At 46.0% G+C, this 22741-nt stretch overlaps 1 protein-coding gene across 5 annotated transcripts in view; it reads left to right on the top strand.

Moving 5' to 3' along the window:
* The window catches only part of MIA3 (MIA SH3 domain ER export factor 3), a 246190-nt gene that overhangs the window by 186528 nt on the left and 36921 nt on the right, over positions 1 to 22741 (top strand). For all 5 annotated transcript variants that reach the window (XM_029593146.1, XM_029593144.1, XM_029593143.1 and 2 more), the window contains exons 22-25: positions 3239 to 3306; positions 12213 to 12310; positions 16720 to 16857; positions 18786 to 18854. In XM_029593146.1, the coding sequence (XP_029449006.1) occupies positions 3239 to 3306; positions 12213 to 12310; positions 16720 to 16857; positions 18786 to 18854 (373 nt within the window). The remainder of the gene's footprint in view (positions 1 to 3238; positions 3307 to 12212; positions 12311 to 16719; positions 16858 to 18785; positions 18855 to 22741) is intronic.

Below are 22741 nucleotides of genomic sequence, written 5' to 3'. Positions count from 1 at the left end.
GCGTTTTTTTGCCGACCGCGTTAAGGGGGCACTGTGGCTCTCTTCTACGAGGAATGGGCCACGATCACTTCAGTTCGAGGAGTGCTGCCGGTAGTCAAACACTGTGCAGGGACGCGGACAAGCACCAAGCGGTCCAGCATAAAAGGAAGGAACCTTCTGGCCCATACCAGATCGCAGGTGGGTCAACAGATGGCGGCGTATCCCATTCGTATGGGGGCGCCACGGCCCGCCATTGCGTCAATATGGCCGGGCGGAATCTCGGAGGCTTCTCTTAGCGGGCTCAGGGCGGAGCTCCAGAAACATCTTCGGTGATCGGTCGGGGAGGACAGGTGTGCAGTTGTCCAGCCTGGCGGACCATTACCAAAGGCTTGGTGGTCATAGTGGCAAAGCCGCAGGGGTAGGACTACTGTTACCCTTGTGCCTGGCCGGTTGGCTCTTCGGCCGCAGTCGGAGCACCTCGGCTGGGTCGCCATCACTAGCGAATGCGGTGGCCTCTCGTTTCCTCTCAATCCCGGGAGTTTTTCTAAGAGCATGGCTCTTTACTACCCAGGGAACAGTATTCCTTTCATCGGAGCAGGGCCACTCTTGATCCATTACAATCCGCTTTGCTCTCTGATGGGGCCCAGTGTCGGTGCAGTCTTCTCCCGTCACCATTGAAGAACCCAGAAGGGACGGGGATCGCCACGGTTCCGAGTCCCGTTGCTCTGGGGTTAGAGGTCGGTTCAGGACCGTTGGCCCACGTCCGAGTCACATCGGCCGACCTATGATCCCAGGAGAGTCGGTCTGGGTCCTCTCAGACAACACGACAATGGTGACCTACAGCTTTAGGCACGAGTTGCCCAGAAGTCAGGTGGTGGTCCTCGAGGCTAGTAGCCTGCAGCAGTGCATGGAGCGTCACCTGCTAAGCATAACGGCATCTCGCATAACAAGGGTCGATGACGTTCATGCGGATTTGAGACGCCAGTATGTCGGCCTAGGAGAATGAGATCTGACAGCAGGGCCTCCCATCTCATCTGCGTCGGATGGGACACGCCAGCTAGGGGCCTGAGGGTGACGCTCCAGAAGACCAAGGCTCCCTGGTTCTTGGACCGCCGGAGAGAAACGGGGGCAGGAGGAGCAGATGTCCTGACGTTGCCGTGGTCCACGAGGACGTCTCTCTCCTTGGCCTCTGATCAGCGGGATCCTTCGGCGCATGAAGACCCATCCATCCAAGGCTGTTAGGATGGCTCCAGGATGGCCATGAAGGCCCTGGTTGCCTATTTCCTCGACCTGACGGTGGAGGGACCGGGGTGGTTGCCGTGTCTTCCGGATCTCCTCCACCAGGGTCCTATGTGTTTTCAATCAGGTAGATCGCTTTGGCGGGCGGCATGGTTTTCGAAAGGCGTCGTCTAAGGGGCAAAGGCTACTTGACGCGATGGTGTCGCCTTGCTGAGATCACGGAAGACGTCCGCTTGCTTAGCGGTGGTGTGAGTTTGCCGTATCTTTGATTCATGGTACGTTGAACAGTCAATCCCCGTTACGCGGGCTTCCGTTTTCAGCTATTTCACTTCTACAGGATGGTTTGGCTCTCGGTCTATCCTGTGGCTGTCCTGTGGTTACCTAAGGGGTCAGGTAGCGTTTCTCGGTCGTGTTCGAGAGTTTTATTGAAGAAGGTTTTTTAGCGGCACGTCCGGATTGAACCCGGGTCCCGAAGGGACGGATCAGTTGCGGACACCTTGAAGGTTCAGTTTCCTTCCTGGTATTGGAGTGTGGTCCTCGAAGCCCTATGTGCTCCTCCCTTCGCACTATTTCAACCAGGCCATTCTTAAGGGCCTTAAGTTGAAGACAGTGTTCTAGGTGACGGTTGCGTCTGCCAGAGGAGTGTCAGGGTAACTTCTTGCGAATGCTGGAAGCCGGGGAGGCGCTGTGGGGGGACGCTCCGCATGGTTCCCTTATTTCTCCCACAGGTGGTATTCTCCTTGCACCGGGATGTGGACCTTCCTTCCTTCAGGATCTCCGGGGGTCGGACCCATTGGCAAGCGATCTGAGGACGGTGGACGTGTGCGGATTTCCGCGGTAGTTGGGGGTGTCAAATGATATCAAATTTCGACTCTCCTCCTTTATGGTTTCTCAGGGCCAAAGGTGGAGTAATAGGGCCTCCACGGCTACCGTGGCTTGCTGGGTCAAGGACATTTTAGGGTCCGCACATTTCCTTTTGCGGTGCTTTGTTTCCGCGAGGGCCCAAGGGCCGTTCGACAAGGTCCCAAGCGGATTCCTGGGAATAGTGTAGGTGTCTCTCTATACAGGGAATCAGGGCTGTTTCTTAGATTCCTGATATGCTTTGGCGCGGCATTATCTTTTGGATGTTCGGGGTGCAAGGGATGGCAACTTCGGAGCAGGTGGTTGAAGAGCAGGCCTCTCCGGATCCCATCCCGAGTAATCTCAGCTCTGGTACATCCCAGGAGTCTGGACTGATCCGGTACGTACAGGGAAAGGAAAATTAGGGCTTACCTCCGATAATTTTCGTTCCTGTAGTACCAAGGATCAGTCCAGAGTCCCGCCCTCTGTGTTTTTTTCTCTGTTTCGGAGAGTCCGCTCTGTTTGGTTCTGTTATGCTATTTTCTCTTTCCGGGGCCAGTCTCGTGTTGGGGACTGTGGGCCCGGAGTTCCTCCGGTTCCTAGGCCGGGGGTTTTTAGTTAGTATTTAGTTGTCAGAGTTCTGCTTTGACATTGCGTTATACTGACAGGCTGTGGGTGGCACCCTGGTATATATAGGGGGAGCCTGACAAGTTTGGCTCTGTCTCCATCTGCTGGTGCAGAGGCACAACCCAGGAGTCTGGACTGATCCTTGGTACTACAGGAACGAAAATTATCGGAGGTAAGCCCTAATTTTCCTTTACAGGCAAGCAACTTTTCCTTTACTGCTCTACCACTGGTTCATCTGGTCCGGTGAACAATATTTAAGAATTTTTTTTTCAACAGTATTTGAATTGTTTAAAACTAGAGGTGAGCTACTTTTTGTATTCCTACAAAGAGACCAGGCCCCATTTGGGTACATTTTCCTATTGGCGGACTCATTTTGGAATTCAATCTGTGTTCAGATTTTAATGATATGATACAGCTGGGATAAAAATAGCAAAGTCTCCCATCCGATCAGGCAGCTACAGGCTGGTCCACCCTTGCTTTTTATGGTTAGTGTTTTACATGGAATCTAATCTTATGCTTCCTCATGTGTGTATTGTTTTTTTTCTCCTCACAGCTAATTGCACGTTCAGCAGAAAGGACTCTGGCTGAAGAAAAGCGTGAATCTGCCAACCTGAGACAGAAGTGAGTACTAGGGATGTGAATCGGATCCGATATCGGATCCGATTCTGGTTCCGATTCACATCTCTATAGATGTGAATCGGATCCGATATCGGATGTGAATCGGATCCAATATCGGATCCGATTCACATCCCTAGTGAGTACATAGTCTGGGCTGTGTCCAGTGATTCGTTTATTCACCAGGTTTAAAACTGTGCCCTAATGTGTCCTGTGTGTCACAATACTGGAGAAATGCTGCATTATTCTTAAGGCAGCAGCACTGTCCAAAACATTTTCGTGGTGATTTTCAGTAACTCACTTAAGTGCAAAGTTGGCCTAGGACCTAGTAGATTTTCTTCACTATTCAAAAGAAATCCCATAGTGAATTACAAAGCAGTAAAATACAGCAAACAAAATAATCATACATTATGAAATAAAATGCAAAGCAGAAAAGAGTTCTGAAAAATACATGAGTACAATATTAAGTCTCCTGTAACATAAAATCTAAAAAGACAAGTACCCCCAGGAGTAGATATTCAAAGATGAACAGCTAAGTAAGTTAGCCAGTTATCTGCCCAACTTGCATGGGATATTCAGCAGCAAGGCTATGCCGCTGAGTATCCCTGAATAAATTGCTAGTTAGCTGCATAAGTCTTATCCAGCTAACTTTAGACCTGCTGTTGAGCAAGTCTAACTTATCTGGTTAGCTTAACCGGATAATTTTAGATATTGCTACTTATCCGGCTAATTTAGCTGGATAAGTAGCTCCTCCCTAGAATGCCCATATCCTGCTCAAAACGTATCCAACTAAATGGCAGCCACTGAATGGGACCGGATATTCAGCCGCCGCCACTTAGCCGGATAAGTCCATATTTATCTGGCTAAGTAGTGTTGAATATCAACTTCACAATGGCATCCACTAACACTGTGATTCTCAGCAGGGGTCTGGGATATAATGGTATATCACTAGGTCAGTGGAGGTGTATTACAGGGCCAGCAGAAGGCTGCTTTCTCCTCCTCGGCCTGGGTAGGAGTTTGTTGACGTCTCCTTTATTGGGCCTGATAGGTGGTTAACTCTCGCTTCCTTCTCCTGTTTCTTGTCCAGTGCGAGGCTCTTTCCTCCAATATCCAGATCAGAGCAAGACATTGCTAACTCCTGCTCTTCTGGCCCGGTAGGACACCAAATGTTATCTCCCCCCACTGGGCCTGGAAGTGATGCTTCTGTTGCTCTTTTCACCCTGTGGGATTAGGGTTAGGAGGTTGGGGATGCTGGGGCAGGGAAAGGTGGAAAAGGCGAAGTGTTGTGGAGGTAGTTGAGCAGGAAGGGATGGAAAATAGGTCCAGGATAGCTGAGAAAGGGAGCAGGGAGAGTCGAGTAGGGGGGAGAGGAAGCACAGAAAAGGGTGGGGGGGTGGGGGGCTGTAAGTATGAGGGGATGATTGAAAGGGAATAAATGGGAGAAGTGAGGGATGATAGCGATATGGAGGGGGAGTGACGGGGTGCAAGAGCCTTATGATGTCAGTTTGGGGAATGTGCATTTCTTCTCTCTTTGTATTTTGCTTACTGTAAGAAGAAATGTATTTGTTTCTAGCTCTCCAGTTTTGTGCTGCATGCAAAGGGGCTTTTTGGAGTTTCCATTCCAGTTTTTGCCTCCACATTTATAATTTGTGGACTGTTCTATACTTGGTGAAGGTGTGACTGAGGTGAGGTATTTTATTAGCATGTAGGCAGTCTTATTTGTTGTGTTTACTCAATAGGATATGCATTGGGGGGTGCATTGCTACCTTTTCATAGGTAGGGCTATTGCTGTTTGAGTTCTCGGAGTTAGTGCTACTGTGGTATGGCAGGTTTGCTACATACGTGCTGAGCATTTTTTCAGGTTTTGTATTTTACAATGCGCCTGGTAGTAGAGGGAGTTTGTGATGCTGTTACTGAGATGACACCAGAATCAGAATATCTTTTTTTGAATGGGGAGAAATACAGGGAAATATCCCAGTTCCGCTCTGTACCCCTTTTTTGGGGGTTTGTGTGGATGCCAGATTATATGTTTACTTTTAGCGCTGTGACTGTCACATGTTCAATGTGTCGTGCATGTGAGCATCGTCTTGTCAGGTGCGACCCGGCAGAAAAAAGATTGAGAATCACCGCAGTAAGTGAGCACATTATACAGTAATACACAGTGCAGATAAATACACCATAAAATCCCATCAGCATACAATAGATACATAAAAGCAAAAAGATGTAAACCAACGACATAAAAACAAAACTATGCAAAAAGACATATTAAAGAACAGATAAATAAAATGCGACAATTTGGTATAAAGTGCATAAATTAATCTAAAACCAATCAGTTGGGGCATAAAGTGTATTGATGAATCTAAAACAGATCTGTTGCTTATACACAGATCCACTGTCAACCTAAAAATTGGCAGCAGAAGGCTGGAATAGAAGGCCATGACTTAAGATTGTGTCTGAACTTCTTTGGAATCTATTCTTGTGCTGTGTTTGTACCTTACATGTATTTGTACAAGTCCTGCCTGGGGTTCTGGTCAGCTGCTGCAAAGCATGATTGTGTCTAAATACAAATTATAATTTCCTTGCCCTGTTGTGGGTTTAGTCCCCCTACTAATAGATGGAGACAGAGGACATGCCTTTTTCTGTGACATCACTGGTCGTTATCAGGGTGTGGATGCAGGAAAAAAACCAGTATCCTTGGTCTCCAGCAGAGGGCAGCACATACTGTTTTGGTGCAGCAGGATATTTGTCTCCTACCTCTGGGTTTTAGGGATGTGAATCGTGTCCTCGATCGTCTTAACGATCGATTTCGGCTGGGAGGGGGAGGGAATCGTATTGTTGCCGTTTGGGGGGGTAAAATATCGTGAAAAATCGTGAAAAATCGAAAAAACGTAAAATCGCAAAACCGGCACATTAAAACCCCCTAAAACCCACCCCCGACCCTTTAAATTAAATCCCCCACCCTCCCGAACCCCCCCCCCAAATGACTTAACCTGCGGGTCCAGCGGCGGTCCGGAACGGCAGCGGTCCGGAACGGGCTCCTGCTACTGAATCTTGTTGTCTTCAGCCGGCGCCATTTTCCAAAATGGCGCCGAAAAATGGCAGCGGCCATAGACGAACACGATTGGACGGCAGGAGGTCCTTCCGGACCCCCGCTGGACTTTTGGCAAGTCTTGTGGGGGTCAGGAGGCCCCCCCCCAAGCTGGCCAAAAGTTCCTGGAGGTCCAGCGGGGGTCAGGGAGCGATTTCCCGCCGCGAATCGTTTTTGTTCGGAAAATGGCGCCGGCAGGAGATCGACTGCAGGAGGTTGTTCAGCGAGAGTTCCGGCGCCTCGCTGAACGACCTCCTGCAGTCGATCTCCTGCCGGCGCCATTTTCCGTACGAAAACGATTTGCGGCGGGAAATCGCTCCCTGACCCCCGCTGGACCTCCAGGAAATTTTGGCCAGCTTGGGGGGGGCCTCCTGACCCCCACAAGACTTGCCAAAAGTCCAGCGGGGGTCCGGAAGGACCTCCTGCCGTCCAATCGTGTTCGTCTATGGCCGCCGCCATTTTTCGGCGCCATTTTGGAAAATGGCGCCGGCTGAAGACAACAAGATTCAGTAGCAGGAGCCCGTTCCGGACCGCTGCCGTTCCGGACCGCCGCTGGACCCGCAGGTTATTTAAGTCATTGGGGGGGGGGGGGTTCGGGAGGGTGGGGGATTTAATTTAAAGGGTCGGGGGTGGGTTTTAGGGAGTTTTAGTGTGCCGGCTCACGATTCTAACGATTTATAACGATAAATCGTTAGAATCTCTATTGTATTGTGTTCCATAACGGTTTAAGACGATATTAAAATTATCGGACGATAATTTTAATCGTCCTAAAACGATTCACATCCCTACTGGGTTTATTCTCTTCCTGGTTGAGTATTTAGAGTCTTTTTTGTTTGTTTACTGCTTTGTGGACCAGGCTGCTGGCTTTTGTTACCAGTTCAGTGAGCCCTTCCAGGAGCCTCCCAACACCAGAGGGGAGTTGGGTAGAGTTGAAAGGGTGAGGTATCTTTTTACACCTTTGGAGGGTTCCTCTGTGAAGAAAACATTTTTCCCTCCTCGCCTCTAACTTTAATCTTTCTCTTGAAGTAAAAAAAAAAAAAAAGAGAGAGAGAATTTAATAGTGTGCTGGGCAGTTTTTATTGGCAACTGCTGATTTAGCCCACTGGAAAGGGGTAAGATTTTCTGAGGAGAGGGATTGGGCAATTTAGGGCTGTTTGAAATCCTTTCCAGCCTTTGTTCTTCTGTGCCAGTTTACGTTAATTTAGGAAGCCTATTTAGCAGGAACAGCTGCCATTTTGAAATCCAGCATTTCTTGTCTGCTGCAGTCTTCTCCCACTCTGCATACTGAGGAGGGCTCTGGTTCTAACTCCTATGGGTCAAAATATGATCATTAGGATCTTTAGACCCTAATGTGGATGTTATATTGCACGGGCGCTTTTTCGCTGGGTACAAAAGCTCACTGAAGGGCCAGGAAGTGACCTGTTTGGGTAAGAGGCTGCTTTCCTAGCTGATTCTCTTTGTGACCTGATTAGAGCTTCTTCAAGATCTGTGGTATCTTCTGTGGCTGCTAAGAGATTTTTATGGCTTTGACCTTGCTCAGCTGATGCATCATCCAAAGCCTGTGTGAATAAACTTCCTTTTAAAGTAAATTTTTATGGGTGATGATTTAGACAGCTTGGTGAAATTAAACCACAGAGAATTCCAGATGATAAAGTTCAACCTTATTATAAGGCGAACAGAGGCTGTGATCAATTTGGGGACTCCAAGAAGTATAGACCAGGGAAGCAGTCACAGTCTCAAAGGAAGTTATCAGTCCTTTCAGTGAGCCAGAAAGACTAAAGGAGAGTCATCTGGTTCCACAAGTATCTCTAGTTCTTCCCAATGAAAGCCAGCAGGTCCTCTCCTTGCAAATACTTATGAGCGGTTGCCTTGAGCTTTTTTTTTTTTACCAGGAATAACCTGCATAACTTCTGATCAATGGATTTTTGGATGTGATTCAAATGCCTGTGCATTATAATTCACTACTCCAGTTTTGTTTCTTTAACTCTTTATTTATAACTTTTCTAAACTGAACAAGTCATGATTACAAAAAGATGAGACTCATCACAGGTTCCAAGACAAGCAGTACAAAGAAAAAACATCCACTCCTTGGTACATAAAAGTAGATTCCAAAGAAACCTAACTATCCACTCTCCTGCCACCTCCAATATGGCCCCCAAATGTCTTGATATTTCTCTAACTGTTTTGTTTTTTTTTTAAAGAAAAAGTAAGCTTTTCCAGGAGAGCGGTATCCAATAACTTAGCTTCCCATCAAAGAGTAGTAGGGGAGCTCTTCCATTGATGGGCCTCCATCAGATGCGCTGCGTTGAGCATATGACCCATCAACTTCCTACAACCATGCATTTTCCACCTAGTAACTAATCGCCTCATCAAAAAAAGAACAGGATCCACCCACAGCCCCTGTCCACAGATAGCAGAAATATCCGCCACTCGACCCCAGAACTCTTGCACAGCAGGGCACTCCCACCACATATGATAGAATGGTACCTGGGAACAACAAACAGCACTGACATTTCTAAACTTTAGCATAAAAAACTGGGGAATGATAAAGTCTATTCAACAGTTTATATTAGAGATGTGCTTCGGGTTAGAATTTCGTGTCGGGCTTCGTTTCGGGGGCCCCCACGGGAATTTCGTTTTTCCCGCGGTTCGGGGTTTTTTATTTCGGGGGCACCGATTTTCGTGCACACTAACCCAAAAATTAATTTTTCCCGAAATATCAGAAAAAATTCAATCATTTTTTGGTTCTCCTGAACTATTTCGAATCAGACAATTTCGTTGAAATTTCATTGAAATTGCCTAATTCGGAAAAAACAATTGCACATCCCTAGTTTATATTGCATCTCCTGCCCCTTATAACAGAGTTATTTGCTGGGAACCTTTCCAAGTAGAATTCTAGTCCCTACTGTCCAGAACAACATTCATATCCTCATTCCATAACCGAATAAGCTTTAGTATAGTACCTTTTTCACAAAGAGTAGCTCAGATAGTTTTATATAGAACAGCAATAAGATGTTCCAGCTGCTTGCTACAACTTAGGAGGCCTTCAACACCAATGCCCTCCTCAGTCTCCAGATTGTTTCTAATTATAGCTGAGACATCTCTACATAAACAAAAATATAAACAATGGGTCGAAGGTGGGATACGGAAATCCTCTACCAATTCCATTAAGGATTTTACATGGCCCTCATCCGCCAATTGGCCAAGAAACCTCAACACCCCCCCCTGCTACCCAAGTATCTGTATCAGGACAGAACGTGTGCAATGATAGATGTGGGTTAGCGGCCTGAGGACAAAGAGAACTATTAACCACCCTCCAAATTTTAAGTGTGTGGGCTATTATACGATTCCCATGAACTGCCCGCCTATAGCAACTGGCCGAGGTCAGCATATGCAGCAATGAGGCCAAACTACACCCATTCATCCCATCTTCCTCCAGCGATAATCAGGCCTGCGCCTTATCCATTCCCAGCCAAATCTGAAGTCGAGACAATCAACAAGTCCAGTAATACCACTCAAAATTTGGGAGCCTAAGCCCTCCAGCCTCCCAAGGCTTCACCAAAAGATCATATTTCAATTGAGGCAGCTTCCACTGCCAAATGAAACTTGAGAGGTCTTCCCTTAGAGTCTGTAAAACTCGCATTGGTACATCACAAGGGAGATGCATAAAAAGATAAATCAATCTCGGCAAAATCGCCATCTTAATCAGATTAACTCTCCCCAATAGAGAGAGCGGAAGAGAGGACCATCTTCTCAGATCCAGCCCTATTTTTTTAAATATTAGAACATAATTATCCCCATATAAACTAGAGAATTCTCTTGAAATCCAAATACCTAGGTACCAAAAACCCGAGTCAACCTGCTTAAAGAGGTTGACCTCCAGAACCGTCCGACATGCTGGCCCCAAAAACCTCAGTTCAGACTTTTGAAAGTTAATTAAATAACCAGAGAGTTCCTCAAACCTTTTAATCAATATCATCAAGGCTGGGAGGGAATGGGATAAATTGGTCACGTATTTTAGGAGTGACAGCCTGACATGTTACGCCCTCTATCTCCCGTGACTGACTGATGGCTTGTGGCAATGTCTCCACAACAAAATCAAAGAGCCCTTTTTATGTATTAGAATTACATTTGCCTTCCGGTCTTCGGGTACAATAAACTATTTTAATGTTAGGTTACAAATTACCAGTAATAGATCTGAAATTTCATTTTTGAGTTCTTTCAGAACCCTGGGGTGTATACTATCTGGTCCAGGCAATTTGCTATTCTTCAGTAGCAACTGTGCACATGATTTAAAATGTCAGCATATGTCCACTTGTGTGCCCATATGTGTGTATCCACACGTTCATTTTAAAGTTACCATCCCTAAGTACATGCAAAGGAAGATGCAGCATTTGGTGCTGCTGTTCTCAGGTTAGCCTTAACTTCTTCCCTCCCAGATTAATTGGGCTTGGGTATTTCCAACATGTCTGGACTGGTGTAGCAGGATGATAAGGAAGGAGAAATGTAATTTAACTGACAACTTCCTTTTCTTGAATCCTCCTACATCATTCCAGAAACTTCCCAGGATGTTGCAGTTTATTTTGGATTACAGAAATTGATCTTGTTTAGAAGACTACAAGAGGTTCACTTGTTCTTTTAGATTTCTTGATACTCTTCATTAACCAAAAGAATTTTGGATGGTATTTTCTTGAAGGAGGATCCTTTTTAGGTGGTGTATTTTGTTATTTATTGTTTTTTTGAGTTGTTAGTTTTTTATTCTTCATGGCTTTGACATAAGAATACTGGCTTTTGCTGGATCTGACCCTTCTAACAACCAAAGTATGTCCTCTGTCTCCAACTGCTAGTAGGGGGAGTAAACCCAAGCATCTGGATTGGTGTAGCAGATCAAGGAAAGGGAATTATCAGGTAAGTTAAATTTCTCTTTAGAAGAAAAAAGAGAGTATATTAATCTGCTTAACAGGCAGTTTATTTTCCTAAATATTATTTGTTACTCTTGTTACTTTAAGGCTAAAAATAGATAAAGCTTAGTTTTCTAAATATTAATCTTTTCACAGTTATAAAATGTGATTTGAAAAAAATGTAAGGATTTTGCTGCTTGGGGGTAGAATGGCAGCTGCTACTACCCTTAACAGACGGCTTGGGGGTAGCCTGCATGGAGCAGCAGTTCTACCCTTAACAGATGGCTTGGGGGTAGCCTGCATGGAGCAGCAGTTCTACCCTTTACAGAGGCTTGGGGGTAGCCTGCATGGAGTGGCAGCTGTTACTACCCCTCCCCCCCCCCCCCCCCCCCCCCCCCCCCCAAAAAAAAAACAAAAAACAACTTGCTAGGCAAGCTGGAAGGAACATTTTGGTCTTTATCTGCTGTCATTCACTGTGTTACTAACATAACCATCGGGGGTCTGATATTCAGAGCTTCTTAACTGAATAAGTAGGGACTTATTTGACTAGATGGCGGCGGTTGAATATCTGATCCCATTCAGCAGCCAGCACGTAGCCAGATAAGTATTTATAAGTGGTAAGTGGTGGGCAAGATATGGGTGATCCGGTGAGGAGCTACTTATCTGGCTGACTTAGCCAGACTTAGCCAGATAAGTACTGATATTAAGACTTAACCGTTAACTTAACCGGATAAGTTAGACCTCAATAGCAGGTCTAAAGTTAGCTGGATAAGACGTACCAGGCTAACTAGCGATTTTTATGAGGAAATTCAGCAATACGGCTAACTTGACCGGTTATCTTTGAATAGCTACCCCTTGGTCTCTAATATTAGCTTATAATTTAGATTGCCCACTTAATCACCTGCAACTATTTTATCTTTCAGATTAATTGAAGTGAACCAAAAAATTGCAATGCTTCAGAGACCATCCATAGTGAAACCGACTCCAGGCAGGCCTGACCATCAACTCCAAGGTCGGCGAGGTACAAAGATAATAATCACCTCTGCCACTATTTACTTTCTGTAATGCAGCTTATCCTTGGTTCCACTTTTCTTTATTCTACTATTTCCCTACTGAACTATTGGCACCATTTGTTCTTCTTGCAACAAAATAATGATGTGCCCCAGAATCCATAGGGTGACTACTCTCATCACGCAGCTTATGTTAAAGAACCATTGAATTCCAGCTTTTGCTGTTAATGAGATGTGTGTTTATGGTGAAGGGGAAATCTGTTGCTTTAAATGGCTAGCATGTTGCTTCCCTTTCCTTTGTAAATGTACTTCATCATAGCCTCTGTAAATGAGATTACAGATTCTCAGCTGTTTCTTGATTTAACCTTGCAATATATGCTGCAGGTGCTGCACAAAAGTGTTTTTAAAAATTGTTCCTGTTCATACCCTGCTCAGTCCAGACTCCTGGGATTATGTCTCCCTTCCAGCAGATAGAGACAGAGAAAGTTGCACTGGCATATAACACGGAGTGCCACCTGCAGTCGCTCAGTATTTCTCTGTCTGTCTCCAGCAGATGGTAAAGGTGCAATCCCTGCAGTCTGGAAAAAAAAAACCCCAAAACAAAACAGATAGTATTAGAGGGAGAAAAGAATGAACATTAAGGTTCTGGTGGAGCAAAGCCCTCACAATGAAACAATGCCGGTCCACTCCTCTCTCCCTCGTGTGGGAGGACATCTGACATTGTTTTACGAGGAGTGGGTGAAAATCACAATAGACCAGTGAGTCCTCAGAGTGATAAGAGACGGCTATGCGTTAGAGTTCTCTTGTCCGCTCCGGGACTTATTCATGGTTTCCCCTTGCACTCTAGGCTGCAAGAGAAAGGTGGTTCAAGGAACCGTGGATCGATTACAAGAGCTGGGGGCCATAGTTCCCATTCCTATGGGGGAACAAAGGATGGGAAAGTATTCCATTTATTTCGTGGTTCTGAAGAAGGAAGGGTCCTTCCATCCAATTTTGGATTTGAAAAAGGTGAATCTGGCTCTCAGGGTTCCTCGTTTCTGAATGAAGACTCTGCGGTCAGTAATTGCAGCGATGCGCAAGGGAGAATTCCTGGCTTCCCTAGACTTGACAGAGGCGTATCTGCACATTCCAGTCCACCCAGATCACCAGTGGTTCCTGCACTTCATGGTCTTTGGGAAACATTTTAAGTTTTGTGCCCTTCCATTTGGTCTGGCCACAGCGCCATGGACATTTACCAAGGTGATGGCTGTGGTGGCAGCAATGTTCAGGAAGAAGGATATCTTGGTTCACTTATATCTGGACAAACTGGCTCATTCGAGCGAAGTTGGAAGCCCTGGGGACTCAGGCAGTGTCTCAGGACTTGAAGCAGCTGCGATCTCTGGGCTGGGTGGTGAATTTGGCGAAGAGCCATCTCACTCCGTCTCAAGTTCTGGAGTTCTTGGGAGCACGCTTCAACACAAAAATGGGAAAGGTGTTCCTTACGGATGCTCTATTTTCAAACTGCAGATGCAAGTGCGCGAGTTGTTGGACGCTGCGATTCCCAGAGTCTGGGATTACCTTCAGCTGTTGCGCTCTATGGCCTCGACGTTGGAACTGGTCCCTTGGGCCTTTGCTCATATGCGGCCTCTGCAACGGTCTCTCCTCTCACGTTGGAATCTGTGTCGGAGCAGTTCGACCTTCCTTTGTTGCTTGAGCAGCCTGCCAGGTCCAGTCTTTTGTGGTGGTTTGGTCAGGAACATCTCAGCCGCAGAGTGGACTTGGAGGTTCTGGACTGGGTGGTAGTTACCACCGATGCCAGCCTTTCTTGAGTGGCCACTCAGTGTGCATATTGTTGAACAACATGACCACAGTGGCTTACATCAACCGACAAGGGGGAACCAGGAGTTGGGCGGTAGCCCAGGAAGCTCACGACTTGTTTCTCTGGGCGGAGCAGCATCTGGCGATGCTCGCAGCATCGTACATTGCCGGAGTGGACAATGTGCAGGCAGATTTTCTCAGTTGGCAGAAACTAGATCCTGAGGAGTGGGAGCTGTCAGAAGAAATGATGGCTCTGATATGTTGCCGGTGGGTACTCCCAGCTTGGATCTGATCGCGTTGCGAAAGAACACCATGGCACCCCAGTTTTTTTAGTCACAAAAGAGAGCATGGAGCAGTGGGCATAAATGCTCTAGTTTTACCGTGGCCCTGGGGAATTCTACTGTATGTGTTTCCTCTATAGTCCTTGGTGGGGAATTTGATTAGGCTAATATAAAACTACCCCAGAGAAGTGATTCTGGCCGAGGCACCCTTGGTTCACGGATCTGGTCAACCTAGCGGTCGACGGTCCACTGCAGCTCGATCATTTGCCGAACCTTCTGTGGCAGGGCCCGATATTTTCGGATCGGGCGGATCACTTTTGTCTCACGGCCTGTCTTTTGAGAGGCAGCATTTGAGAGAAAAAGGTTATCCAGAGGATGTCATTTCCACTTTGATGCAGGCTAGGAAGACTTTCACTTCTTCTTTATCATATGTCAGAGTCTGGAAGGTTTTTGAGTCCTGGTGCACCTCAATATCTCATGTTTTGGCTTTCTTGCAAGAGAGTTTGAAGAAAGGTTTGGCTTTTAGTTCTCTTAAGGTGCAGGTGGCGGCCTTGGGCTGTCTTTGAGGCAAGGTGCACGGAATATTGTCAGCTGCTCACCCGGATGTGGTTCGCTTTCTTCGTGGGACGAAGCATCTACGTCCCCTGTTGCAAAGAATATGTCCCTCATGGAACCTAAATTTGGTCCTCCGGGATGTGTGGGGCTGCCTTTAAACTTTTGAGAGAGGCAACAGTGAAGGACCTCACGTTAAAGGTGGTGTTTCTTGTGGCCATTTGTTCTGCCTGCAGGATTTTGGAACTGCAAGCGCTGTTATGTAGAGAGCCTTTCCTGAGGATTTCGGATTCCAGCATTTCTTTGAGGATGGTGCCCTCTTTTCTCCCGAAGGTAGTGTCAGCGTTTCATTTGAACCAGCCCATGGAACTTCCGGCCTTTCCAGATTTGGATGTGTCTGCTCCGCATGCTAAAGATCTGCGATGCTTGGATGTGAAATGAGGTTTGTTGGGTTACCTCAAAGTTACTAATAACTTCAGGGTGTCTGACCATCTTTTTGTGTTGTGGAGTGGTTCTAATAAGGGGCAGAAGGCTTCCAAGTCTACGATAGCACGATGGTTAAGAAGGCAGTAAGCTCAGCTTACCTTTTGTAAATGGCGCCCTGTCCCGTGGGGATTGAGGGCTCAATCAGTTTGGTCTCAGGCGACTTCTTGGGTTGAAGGCACCACAGAAAATTTATCAGCTACTTGAAAGTCGTTGTACCCTTTCGCCAGACATTATCGTTTGGATGTCCAGGCTCCAGAGGCCATGAGCTTTGGTAAGAGGGTTCTTTGAGCAGGACTCTCCCAGTCCCACCCTAATTAGGGAAGTTTGGGAACATCCCAGAAGTCTGGAATGATCCAGGTATGAACAGAAAAGGAAAATTGGTTCTTAACTGCTAATTTTTGTTCCTGACTACCACAGATCAGTCCAGAGTCCTGCCCGGTGTGGGGGAGAGTATGCTCATAATTCTGTCATGGTTCTATTGTATGTAGGCTGCAGAGCTACTTCAGATTTCAAGTGTGTTCTCCTAGTTGGGAGTTATGAAGTAAAGCGTTTTCTTTCAAGGCGGGGTTTATCGTCTTTCCCCTTGCGCGTTTTGTGGTAAATAGTTTTATAGGCATTGTTGTAGGAATAATCTTGGCTTGGGTACAGGTCGTTACTGAATGACTGCAGGTGGCACTCCGGGTTATATACCAGTGCCAGTGAAACTTTCTCTGTCTCCATCTGCTGGAAGGGAGGCATAATCTCAGGAGTCTGGTCTGATCCGTGGTATTCCAGGAATGAAAATTAGCAAGTAAGAACCAATTTTCCTTTATTACAATACTCCCAGCTCCAATATCTTGATGCAAAAGTAGTGGTAAAAATCCAATGACCAGGAGAAGAGAAGTGAATGCTGAGCCTGGATCATGTATCCAAACTCACAGCTATCTAATCATGAGGCCAGAGGACCTGCTGCTTGTTTACCTGTCTCCTTTCTAAGCATCGTCAAATCCAGAATGTATATTCTCCTCCACCTGCCTCATATTTCTTCTATCACCTCCCCTCATACCAGTTCACATTCACCACCATCATCCCAGTCAGTGTGTCTAGGTGACATTAGAATCCTTACTGGCCTTTCGGTAGTCTTCTTTGGGACTATTCCTTACTGTTGCTTTATGGTTGGCAAGGGTCACCACTGTAGTGGCAGCTATCTTCTATCACATCACCTCCGCATCTTGAGCCACAGGGCCAGGCCCAGGGATTGCATTATGGAACAGATGTCTCCTTATATCACTACATAGAATGAGTGTGTTCTTATTTTTCTGCAGGTCCTCTCAGCAGAGATGGTTCTTTTGGTCCATCTCCAGTGAGTGGTGGTGCGCCCTCTCCTCCTTTGATGATGGAGCCACCTGGTCGACCTGCATCCACAAATCTGACTCGAAGGGAAATCCCAAGAGGGGAATATGGTAAGCACTGCAGTGAAGATTTCCATTTAGGTCCATATTTTTAGTTCTGCTCGCAATTTGTGGCGATCTTAATATCTTGATCAGATTATTAGTTGGACAGATAGTGACCAAAGTATCTCCAGTTAGTGAAGTTAATGTCCTGCACTTGGCTACTGTAAACAATTAATCAAGGATTTTTAAGATCACCCCTTCTGAATTTCCAAAGCTTTTGTGACTTTTTAAGCATTTTAGAACTGGTTGGTGGTTGCAGCTTGTCCAGGCTGGTGACAGCAACAGAATTTACAACTTCTGTACCCCTTCATGGGTTGTTGTCTGCATCTTCTCCTCTCCCTCTGGGTGGCTGCTCCGGTATGGAAAGATTAGGCTTTAACTGCCATGTTTCTCATCATTTACTCCTAGAAAGGCTTTGTCTTCAGGTTAGGGTCAACTTCAGAATGGGCATGCGACCAATGCCTGGCTCTGGAATTGACAGAATGGCAGCTGCCATTTGTGTATGTTTATTTTACGAACATGAATGGATATTGCAGGTTATAAATATTCAAAGAAAGAAAGAAAGACTAGAGTCAGTGGGCATGCAGATTAATGTGGCTTAGTGCTAGCAGAGGAAAGTCATGACTTAGAACTCTTTGGAGGTGTGAATAAGCATGTGGATTTGGGTGAGATGGTTATTGTATCTATCTGGATTTTGAGAAGGCATTCAATAAACCTACTCATGAGATCTTTCGGGGGAATTAAAAAGTCTTGTGGTAGGAGGCAATATTCTGCTTTGGACCGGTAACTAGAGGATAGGAAATGGAGTAGGACTAAATGGTCAGTTTCCCATTGGAGAGAGGTAAATAAATGGTGTGCCCCATGGATCTGTTCTAGAACCAATATTTTATCATACTAATGTTCTGGAAGAGGGAGTAAAGAGTGAGATGATCAGATCTGCAGATGTCACAAAGTTATTCAGAATAATTAAAACACAAGTAAGCTGAGGAATTGCATGATTAGGGAACTTGGCATCTAAACAGCAGATGAAATTTAGTTTGTTTATTGGACTGGCTCGGGGTGGAGAATAGATTAAACATTAAAATACAGTAATCAGAATTATAATATATTACTATAAAATAGACAAAAACACCATCACAACTGATAAAAATTAAATAGACAAACTCAGCATAATGTGGACAAGTACAAAGTGGTATATGTAGGGAAAAATCCGAACCATATGTACACAATGCTAGGTTCCATGTACCTCTCAGGAAAAGCACCTCAGAGTCGTCATGGACGATACATTGAAATCCTCAGCTCAGAATACAGCAGTGGTAAGAAAGAGAAAAGAATGTGCACAATTCTGGTTGCCCCATTTCAAAATAAGATAAAGGAGAACTAGAAGAGGTACAGAGAAGAACAACAAAAATGATAAAAAAGGGATGTGACGACTTCCTTATGAAGAAATGTTGAACAGGTTAGGACTCTACAACTTGAAGAAAGAGGTGACTGAGATTAGATATGATTGAGATTTTATAAAATTATGAGTGGGGAGGAATAGTTTATTAGGAAATGGTTATTTACTCTTTCACATGGTATTAGAACTAGGAAACGCTCCATGAAACTATTAGCAAATTAAAAAAAAAAAAGTATTGAAAAGCTTTTTTTTTTTTTCCAGTCAAAGAAAGAATGAGACTGGCAAATTTGTTGCTAGAGGATATGATCAAGGCCAGTAATGTAGCTGGGTTAAAAAAAAAAAAAAGGTTTGGACAGGTCTGTTAATGGCCATTAGCCATCTAGGACGTGAACAGCAGGGAATGGATCTTGTGTACATCTTCCAAGAGACTAGGATTGTCTGCCTTTGGAGACAGGATATTGGGCTTGATCTGATCCAGTATGGCAGTTCTCAGATTGCTGTGAATTTGGTAGAAAATAACTGTGCTTATTTTGTGCAGGTGCGATGGATGGGCCATCTGCTGCAAAGCGGCCGCCTCCTGAGGTTTCTGGAAGAGTTTCTGCTCCAGGTGAGTAGGATGGGTGGAGCCTCCTAACAACCTAGATGAATCATGCACTATTTTCTTGGGTGAGTAAATCAGTTGGCCTTTACTTCATTTTTCTGTCGGCCAGAACAAAGCCATCATTCACGTGGTGGTTCCTTCAGAATCTCAGCTTGGGGCAGAAAAAGAAAATGGTTTTACTATTTTTGGATCGATTAAATAGCCAACAAAAGTGGGAGTGGTTACATTCCTACCCTCTCATCTAATTTCATAAATTAAGTGCTTCAGAAAGGCACTAAAGCGGTCTAGCCAGCACTCTTAGGATTTCAGAATTACCCAGCTGCGTTTGTCTGAAGAATGTATGTGAACCTGAGACCAGGAAAAAGCAGGATGACAGGACAAGCCAACGATGTAGAGAGCAAACCAAGGCAAAGGAAATAATAGGTAGCTGGAGAAGTTACAATTCAGCAGTAAGACATTATACTTTTTGTTCCAGTGGCCATCATTCTTATTTAAAGATAAATTTAGTCCTGTGAAATCTGAGACACCTTATTTGAAAAATGCAGTGACTCTCGGGCTTTTGACATTTGTATACTTCCAACTTTGTATGTTCGTTTGAATTTCTTTCTCACTTCCATCTAAGTGAATTGCTCAGAGTGAGTGACAATTTAAAATACATTGAATGGGGGGGGGGGGGGGGTGCTCTTTCGCCGGCAGGGAAGATGGCCGCATAGAGGAAGTGCTCCGCTCCCGGGGCGACATCCAAAGCAGCACCAAACCCTTAAAAGTAAGCGAAACTGCAAAAAAAAAACCCGGCGATTCTGCTCTCGCAAGCGGCCAGGCACACATAGCTATGGCTGCAAAGAAAACGCCTGATCTTAAGCAGTTTCAATTTAGCAAACTGCCGCCGGACGTAGGCTGCGATCACGAGGCAGGGCCCGAGCAGACCATGGACATCGAGGGCGAACTGCAATTACAGGGAGCTGAAACCCGAGCCGGGTGAAGCCCAGAGTGGGCGGAGGCTTCTGCCCAGATCAAAAAAGACATACGGGGCTGGTTTATTGAGTTCAGGGCTGACTTACAAGCACATAAACAGGAGCTGCTGGTTTCTATGTCAGACATCCGAGACAACATAGCAAGCCTGGATAACAAGAGTTGATGAGCTGGAGGGGAGAACTGATGCACACGGGATCGTTTTAAATAAAGTTGCAGAGCAGCAAGAAGCTCAAGATGGTGAAATAATGCTTATCCAGGAAAAGCTTCAAGACCTGGAGAACCGCTCTCAGCGGTGTAATATTAGGATTCGGGTAGCCCTGAGGCCCCAGAATACAACAATGCCCTGGAAGTGGCAGAATTAATCTGCAAATCAATCCTTCAACCAAATCAGGAGCAGGGAGAAACAGCTGAGGGGCCTCCCACTGAGACTCATGATAGAAAGGGCGCCCAGGGCCCTGTGTCCTAGGACGGACTCTAAGCCCAGGGACATTATCATCTGCTGCCACAGTTTTCTTCAAAAAACTAAGGTAATGGACACAGCTTGCAAGAAACCCTCGGCTCTGGGAAGGACATATATTGAATATATACCAGGATTTAGCTCCAACTACGCTGCGCAAAAGAACATAACATAAGAAAATGCCATACTGGGTCAGACCAAGGGTCCATCAAGCCCAGCATCCTGCTTCCAACAGTGGCCAATCCAGGCCACAAGAACCTGGCAAGTACCCAAAAACTAAATCTATTCCATGTAACCATTGCTAATGGCAGTGGCTATTCTCTCGGTGAACTTAATAGCAGGTAATGGACTTCTCCTCCAAGAACTTATCCAAACCTTTTTTAAACACAGCTATACTTTTGTGCTAGCTGCAAGGTATTGATGAGGGTAAAAGGAAGATGACAATACTCTTTCATGTCGTTTTTTCAAATGAGTCTCCTGGATTAGTGCAATAGAAACATGATGTGTGCGTAAATCCTGAAACAAAAACCTTTTGCGATAATGATTAAGGCCTTTGACGTTAAGGGACATAACACACTCTCCCAGATTCATTCCCCTAGATGATGTAGCCATAAGGGACAGAATAATAGGTACGCTTCAACACAACAGGAATCAAGCCCCACCAGACAATGCGAACTCTTGAGTCCCCTGGATAAAATAAACCCTCAGCCCCCCCAATCCACAACATCACCCACTGCTTCTCGTGGGTGAAAAAACACCACTCCAGGGAGTCACTCCCCACCAGCATGGCCCGCAATCTCCCGCCCCCCTCCCTTTACTGAAAAAAAACACAACAAAGAACCCCGTACATCACCCCTCTCAAAATGTACCAAAAAACAGTCTCACAGCATGATGAAGTCCCAGTAGGCTCCCGTGGCCCACAGATAGAGCCCACGGTGTACTTTGGTAGTAGAGAAGCAGTGTAATATAGAATAAGAAAGTAGCGCTTGTGCATTTGGTCCCCTGTTTCCGCCAATGAACCCGCCGCTCATTACAGGAAAATCAGCCTTGATCAGATAACGCAGCACGTGAGTCCTCAGAATGGCGGCGCAGTCCACTTTCTCCTTTCCCGACTCTGCGCCATTTTGGATGATCATCCAGTTTCGTAGGACGAGTAGGCTTCTTCGGTGCCTCAATACTGGGTTGGTAGCCAGCTTTATTAAGTGCCCCCAGAGCATCCGCAGGTGTTTTAACCCGAGATGTCACACCGTTGAGCGTAAATTGGAGCCCAAACGGGAAGGTCCACCGGTATCGAATGTTCTCAGCCCACAAATACAAGGTAATTTCCTTCAGTTCAAACCTTTTGCGCAAAGTCGAGGGCGCCAGATCTTGAAAGAGTGACAGAGAGTGACCTTCCCAGGACCAGGTATTACGCTTGCTCGCAATCTCCATGATTTTAGATTTTAGCAAAAAGCTATGACTCAAATAACAATATCCCTCGGCCTGGTGTCTGTGCAGGGGCCAAGAGCCCTGTGTGCTCTCTCTAACCTGACAGGTTCAGTTAGTAGTCCCTCCGGCTGACCTTCAGAATCCTGGCGTTGAGTAAGAATATAAGCACAGATAGCGCTGGCAGTTTTCATAGGATCCCCATATTTAGGCGCTTCCGGGACCCCCCGTATTCTAATATTGCAGCGCCTGGAGCGGTTTTCCAAGTCCTCCAATTTGTCCTGAATGGAGCCAATATCAGCTTCCATAGCATTCTGCTGTACAATGATTGTATTCATGGAAGTCCCGTGGGCATCCACTCGGGTCTCGAGCTCATCTACTCTAATGCCCAGGCCTGCTATATCTTCGCGGATATCCGCCATGGAGGCCATAAGCTCTTGTTTATGAGTCTTTAAATCTGCCCGAAATTCAATAAACCACCCTCTGATATCATTTTTAAGTTGGGCCGTCGTCTCAGCCCATTCCGCGGTCTTTCCCATCGGGGAGTCGGGTACCTGCGTCAGTGCTGTGCTCGCGGTGTCCGCGGCCTGCGCCGGCCCTGCCTCATGGTCATCGCCGAGATCCGGGGGGAGTTTACTAAACTGAAAATGCTTGAGATCTACCGGGTTTTTTTTTCGCCGCCATAGCTGCCTGCATCAGGGGACTTTCAGCTGACGGATCGCACTCTTTTGAGGGGTGCAGTGTGATTTAAGCAGGGGTTCGCCGCGAAGCTTGCCACATCGGGAGCAGAGCAAGGTCTTTACGCGGCCATCTTGTTCGCCGGCGGAAGAGCGCCCCCTAAACACAGCTATACTAACTGCACTAACCACATCCTCTGGCAACAAGATTCAAAGATTTGAAATGAAGGAAGTCACAGCCTACTTACGTGCCGAAAATATACGATATCGCTGGATTTTTCCATTTGGACTTCAATTCACAATAAATGGGAGACCTGCCCTTGCAGACCATTACGGAAGACCAGCAGGTGTTTTTAGAT

This window comes from Rhinatrema bivittatum, chromosome 3 (genome assembly GCF_901001135.1).
Source record: "Rhinatrema bivittatum chromosome 3, aRhiBiv1.1, whole genome shotgun sequence".
Lineage (NCBI taxonomy): Eukaryota > Metazoa > Chordata > Amphibia > Gymnophiona > Rhinatrematidae > Rhinatrema > Rhinatrema bivittatum.
Note: the sequence above shows the minus strand (reverse complement) of the source record. Positions and strands in the feature narration are given on the sequence as shown.